The following is a 6,152-nucleotide window of genomic DNA, read 5'->3' as shown; positions in this document are numbered from 1 at the left end:
TGGGCTTTGTCATGCTGTGGCGAGTCCAGGCTGGACTGGGAAGGGCAAGTAGGGCAAGTTACTCCCTGCTGGTCCCTTTCCCAGCCGTCTGGATGCGAACAGCGTGGTGCTGCTGTCCCAGGGCCAGGGGGCAGGAAGGAACCCTGCTGTCCCTCCTCCTGTTCCCCAGGGCTGCTGCTGCTGCAGGGAGCCGCTGTTGGCCGCTGGAGCATCTGCTGTGCCCCCATCCCTGCGCCAGGGATGGGAAACTGAGGCAGGGAGGGGGTCAGGGACTTCCCTGTGGTCACACAACGTGGCCTTGGCAGGCCTAGGAAAGGTGCAAGGAGCACCTGGATCCTAAGCCCCTGCTTTAGTCAAAGACCTGGCTTCTGCCTGCTTTAACCTCTTCGTAACCAGGAGACTGTGTGCATTTCCCAGGGCTCCCCAGAGTTCAGGCATATGTATGGCAGCATTTATTAATTTTGATTTTTTTATATCCAGGCATCTATGAGAGCAGGGCTATTCTGGCTTTTATTTTATTTTATTTTATTTCATTTCATTTTATTGAAGCAGATTTAAAGTTTTATTATTTCTGGGGCTCAGGGTTGAACTCACATAAATAAGCTACAATTCTGCTTGCTGCTGCTAGTGCTAAAATTCACTGAAAGAAGCTTTTTACAGTAAGTCAACCCCATTATTCTTGAAGGTTCTGCAATGTGGCTAGAGATATGAAAAATCCCTGGAAAAGGCATTTTGAATGCTGTATTAACCTTCCGTAACTTAAACCCTGTTATTTCGGAGGAACTTTGCCTGCCTATGCACCAGTTCTCTAGGAATGTAGGAATCCAACAACTGCCACAAAAGCCACTCACATTAGCAGCCTGCTTGTGAATTTTAATTAAACAGGAAATGCCACTCATGCATTGAAAATTCAACATCCAGAATATCTCTGCTTTACTCCTTTGATGTTTCCCATCCAATTTGGGATGAACGTCCACATGTTCTCCTGAGATGCTTGGAGGAAAATCGTTCTGGTTTATTTACAGTAGGAAAGCATTTTGTAGTGTCTTTTATCCCAGAAGCGTTTGAGTCTCTTTACAAACTGTTCGCACAGACGATCAGTGCCGTGGGGCTTTGCAGCACTGAGCAGCTCCAGGGCTGTGCACAGCCTGCACCCAGCAGCGATGCATGGAGTTCAGGACAGAAAGTGAGAGTCCTGACACAGAATAAATCAGGGCATGATGGGCAAAATTAAGCTACTGCAGGTCTGGTAGTGTTGGCTCCCTTGTCATATTTATCCCAGATCAGTCACAGAAAGTTTTGCTGGGATTTTTCTGTATTTCTATACTAGAAACCATAGACGTGAACTGACTGCATCACTGTAAGTTTTTCATTTGCATGTGGTTTTTAACAGAGTCACTGCTGTTGGGCTGATCCCTCCCACACCCTCAATTTCTTGAATTGCGAAAGTACCTTCAGCCTTAAATCATAGTAGTTCCACACCTCTGTTATCACCCAGACATTTTCTTAAAATACATAGCAGGAGGCACCCCAGACTGCTGCTGCTGTCCTCTGCAGCCCCCTTGCAGCACTGTCACCACGCGGTGGCTGCGCTGTCACCGCCAGTCGGATGCGCAGGTGACTTAGCAAGGTGCTCTACATCCACTAAAGTGCTAGGAAGTCTACACTGGGGATATCAGAGCAAGAAAATTATAGGTCCTAAGCACTGTGGAGACTGGAGCCTGCCAAGCCCGGCCATTCCATGGCATGCTGGGCCACGAGCTCCTGGTGACTGGCTAGGGGAGGCCCCTTGGAACACCCTAGGGACACACATTGCATGCATCCTGCTCACCAGCTCGCCAGCCCAACTTTTCTCCTTTGCTTCCTCAGTTTTCCTTAAGAATCTCCCAGTCACTGACAGCTGTAGTTTATGAGCTCAGATGAACGCAGACCTTGAGGTACTCTAGCAGAGCCTGGCCGCAAGATGTCACAGTTGCTTCGTGGAGCTGGTGCAGTCCTGCTCATGTCCTGCACCTTAGCCTATGCATGTCCGTATGGAGGTGTACAAACACACACTTGCTCCCTCACAGTCGTCATCTTCTTTTTTAAAAAAATATTTTTTTTTTTTTAACTTTTATTTTATGTTTTACCTTATTTTATTTTTTATTTTATTTTATTTTATTTTATTTTATATTTATTTTATCTTTATGCAGAGCAAGCCTGTTCAGTGTGCCCTGGGAAGAGTTAGGCAATTACGGTTCCACCTCATTTACCAGCTACTGGTTCAGTGTATATAACATTTTAGCCCTCACTCTGTCTCCAGCCCACAGGTAACTATTTGAAGTTGAGTGGAGGCTTTTTGGCCAGGTTTGCCTAGGCATACAAACACTTGGTGCTGCCCAGAGCCACTGGTCAAACACAGCTTCCCTGCAGCCTTCAGCTCCCCTTTGCTGTATGAGTGCAATCCTCTCTGAGTGCAACCCTCATGCCACTGCTGGCTCAGATGAGGCAGCTGATTTCCCAATAGAGGACAGTGACACCCCAGTCCCCATGTGATGCTTCTTCCATCCTGGTTACTCCGTATGGTACTGACTCATTTCTCTTGGCCCTGTGTCATCACACCGAGATTTCTCTGCACTAACAGTAAGAGCAAGGAGGTGCAAAGCCTGGGCAGCACTGGAGTGGGGTCACTCCTGGACTCTCTGTACCAGCTTTGCACTCTCACATCAGCAATTGCCAGCGTTTGCTGACCTGAATTGCCTTAAAAATGACTTTTTTTTGAGTCCTGTCTCCCTGGTGCCAGCTGCCTTGGTTTCCTACTGTGGGTCACCCAGCAGCTGCCTCCAGCATCCTCCCTGAGAGCGACGAGGCACCGGAGCATGGAGAGCTTACGGGCAGGGCTGGGACACATCTCTGCTGCTAGGTACGTAGTGCTTCCCTCTGCTTCCCTCTGTCCTGCATTTTTCCACTGAAAAAACTCCAGTAAATGGATTATCCAGGCTTGCCAGGCAAATTTCTCCCTCCATCTCTCCTGCCAGGCCAGGGGACATGGGACCAGCCAGGTGGGGTCTGATCCTGGGGAGGGGGTTTCAAACTATGGTGGGAGAATCCTTTTCCCCACCAGGTTTTCTGGTCTCTGGAGAGTCATTCCTCCTCTGAGGTCTGAGAAACAATATTTCTTCCCAAACGTTTGTTTTCATTAGACATTTAAATAGCTCTATGGGACATTTCATCCTGTCTGCAATCAATGGCCAAATTCTTATCCTTGGAGATTTCCTCTGGCACTGAACATCAGTGTGGAGTAGTGTTTTCTCTGATCAGCTCAGTATTTGTCACCCTTTAACTCTCTGCCTTTTGTCTGCTCTCCTATTAAGGAGCAGGGAGAGCAGAAACTCCTGCTCCACCTCCTCCAATCCATTGAACTCCTTTTAATTACAGAGCTAACTAATGATTTCCACAGCAGCCAGGCGCCTCCTCTTTCCTCCTCTAACCCCCAGAATCCTCTAAATAACCACCAGAGCCACTCTTGCCACAGCTAGAGTTCAGCCCTCTGACTGGCTTTATTATGATTTTTATAGAATAATATAATGCTTTCCTCTGCTGATGTTAAAGGAGGAGCTGTAGTGCTGTAATTGGCACTTCTAGAAATGCCTTAGAACTTTCCTGGCCCTCATGGCTGCAGGGAAGACCTCGGTGCCAACAGCTCGGGTCGACAGAGTGGCAGAGCAAGACCAGAGACACTCAGAGAGAGAGGGCACAAAGTCCCCTAATTAGTGCCCCTCTATTTCCTCTGCTAACACCCTGCCACTTGTTCTTTGCACAGGTTGGGTGTCTGTGCCTACTGTGAAGACTTTCTGTTCCCAAGGGTGAGCAGGACGGCAGCAGATCTATGGTCCATTTACTCCAAGCCCGTCCCCGCAGGCGGCAGGAAGCTGTGGGCCTTGTTCCTGCAGTGCTCCTGCCTCACCGCCGTGACTGGAGGCCTCTTCTACAACTGGCTCTTTGCCTCCCTGGAGTACTCCTGGCACCTCGCTGTGGCCATGGCTGTCTCCTTCAGCCTGCTCCTCCTCCTGACCCTGTTCCTGGTGCACCCTGCCCGCTGTGTCTTCAGCATGATCATGCCCACCTTAGGCACCAAGCAAGGTCGGAAGCTCCTCTTGTCGACCTGCATCATGATCGTGGCCGTTAACGTGACCCCGAACATCGTGAGCAACATTAAAACCATTCTGCAGGTCATCAAGTGCATCTGCAAGAATTCCTCCGAGAGCCTGTTGAACTCGACTGCTCTGCTGGGGACGGCTTCCTGGGAGTTTGGGGAGGAGATCCAAGCAGCTGGTAACTCCATTAATATTTGGAGGCCTATGAATGGGCATTTTAGGTTTTCACTGCTTCACAACAGCTCCTTGATTAACCAGCAAATGCACCTGGCTGGTGAGAAAGTCAGGAGGGACTTTTTGGCTGTTGAAGAACTGGTCAAAGACTCTGTACAAGTGGGCAACAAACTGGTTGCTGGCTTTTCCGTGCTGTACCTCTGCTTTGAGTCTGCGTGGTATTTGAAAAATTACCTCACCAACCTCCGCTTTGACAATTTTTACATCACCAAGAAGCTGGAGCATTTAGCCATGGACAGAAAAGCTGCTCACCTGCTGGGGGGCTCATCCAAAAACCTCATTCACCCCACGGGCCTGAAGTTGTCCCGGGAAGAAGTGCTGCTGTGCCTGGTGCAAGCCCTGCGCCTTGCCGTGGCCCTGACGCTGATGCTGGTGGTGGTGGCGATGGACCACGTTGCCTTCAGCGTGGCGGACACAGCGGTGAGGAAGATGGCTCAGCTCTCCGTGGTGCCCATCACTCTCAGCATCAAATACAGCGTGAGTGCCGGGACCCATCCAGCTCGGGACATGCAGCTATATCGGCTTCTCTGCCCCTCTAACCAAGCCCTGCCCAGGGCTGCGTTTCTGCTTAGTGTTCAGGAGGGATGGAGGGAGGAGGGGTTCAAGACTGCTGCTACTGAAAAGGAAAAGTCACAGAGAAGTGTCAGCTATGGTGGGCAAAAGTCTCCTGCACCATGTCTGTGCAAGGGGGGAAGGCACATCGCTTGGCTTCTCTCTGTGGGGTACCTGCTGTGTTCACATCACGGGAGGTGCCGGTGGGGACAGCTACCTTTGGGGCCTTACACGCTGCCTTCTTCCCTCCCCAGCAGCCAGCTAGATAAGCAACACAAAGCTTGGGTATGTGGGGAGGTGCAAAACCAGGCACAGCCTCCATTTCTGCTTCTAGTGCAGCACATACCTAAATAGCATCACATATCATCTCCCAGTCCCAGCTTTTTAGCTCAGATTCCTGCTTATAGTAAAACAATCAGGGCTTAGAAACACACCCTAATATTCAAATATGCAGCTACTTGTAGCCTCTGTACTATATTTCACTGTGAATCTCACATGGAGCACCCCATCACGGTCGCTGTGGCAGTAGGTGAAGATGACGGGACTGGGTCTCACAGTGCCAAGGGCTGTGGTTATTCCCGCTCAGCCTGAGACACATATGCCTTCAATCCCCCATCTCACTGCACCCAAACAAGCTGTAAGGGTGACTGCACACCTCCAGACTGATATTTCTCTAGTAACCAGCTGGGTTTGTTTCATTCATGCCCCGTCTAACCTCTTACTCTTTTTATTCTAGGCTAAAATCCAGCCCCTGCCCTTTTTCCTGAGTTTGTTTCAGCTTCCTGACAGGGAATCAACCCTGCGGGACTTTGAGAAGAGTTACCACCACTACCTGACCTTCAGCTCTGCCCGCTGCAGCATCAGCCCCCCACAGCCCCCCAACCCCTCTGTGCTGCTTGTCATGGGGCTGCTCTTCTGCATCATCTATGCCACTGTGTTTCTGGAAACCTACGCACGCCGCCTGTGCAGGAAAATAGCTGCCTCCTTCTTTGAGAGCCGGGAGGAGGAGCGAGCACTTTACCTCTACAGCAAGCTGTCCAGAAAGCATGCAGAGGAGCAAAGCTGCCCGAAAAACTGAGGCCCCTTTTGGAAACATGAGGAAACACATGGAGACCTTGTGGCAGTGGCTGGGTGCAGGTTTCTGCAAAGGGATCACAAAATTCATTATTTCAGAGTTGGAGAAGTGGTTGGAATCCAGGAAAAATATTTGGAAAAAGAGAGAGAGAGAGA

The 6,152-nt window shown here is 50.0% G+C and overlaps 1 protein-coding gene across 2 annotated transcripts; it reads left to right on the top strand.

The window, feature by feature from the left end:
- Window positions 1-2,222: 2,222 nt before the first annotated feature.
- On the top strand, window positions 2,223-6,133 carry OCSTAMP (osteoclast stimulatory transmembrane protein). Of its 2 annotated transcripts, XM_035344069.1 has the most exons (3): window positions 2,223-2,902; window positions 3,803-4,847; window positions 5,659-6,133. In XM_035344069.1, exons 1-3 carry the CDS (start codon window positions 2,859-2,861, stop codon window positions 5,998-6,000), a joined length of 1,431 nt encoding a protein of 476 aa, XP_035199960.1. In that variant the 5' UTR covers window positions 2,223-2,858; the 3' UTR covers window positions 6,001-6,133. The 2 variants fall into 2 exon arrangements, with proteins under 2 accessions (XP_035199960.1, XP_035199959.1); XM_035344068.1 differs by having other exon boundaries at window positions 3,803-5,786.
- Window positions 6,134-6,152: the final 19 nt, after the last annotated feature.

The sequence above is a fragment of the Oxyura jamaicensis genome, chromosome 20 (genome assembly GCF_011077185.1).
Source record: "Oxyura jamaicensis isolate SHBP4307 breed ruddy duck chromosome 20, BPBGC_Ojam_1.0, whole genome shotgun sequence".
Taxonomy (NCBI): Eukaryota; Metazoa; Chordata; class Aves; order Anseriformes; family Anatidae; genus Oxyura; species Oxyura jamaicensis.
The sequence above is the reverse complement of the archived record's forward strand: the minus strand, read 5'-3'. Positions and strand labels throughout refer to the sequence as shown.

Excerpts from the sequence above, each read along its gene's own strand:
- OCSTAMP (XM_035344068.1), top strand. The coding sequence starts at position 2,859 with ATGGAGAGCTTACGGGCAGGGCTGGGACACATCTCTGCTGCTAG. Across the intron at positions 2,903-3,802 it reads GGACACATCTCTGCTGCTAG|GTTGGGTGTCTGTGCCTACT; the intron begins GTACGTAGTGCT and ends TTCTTTGCACAG.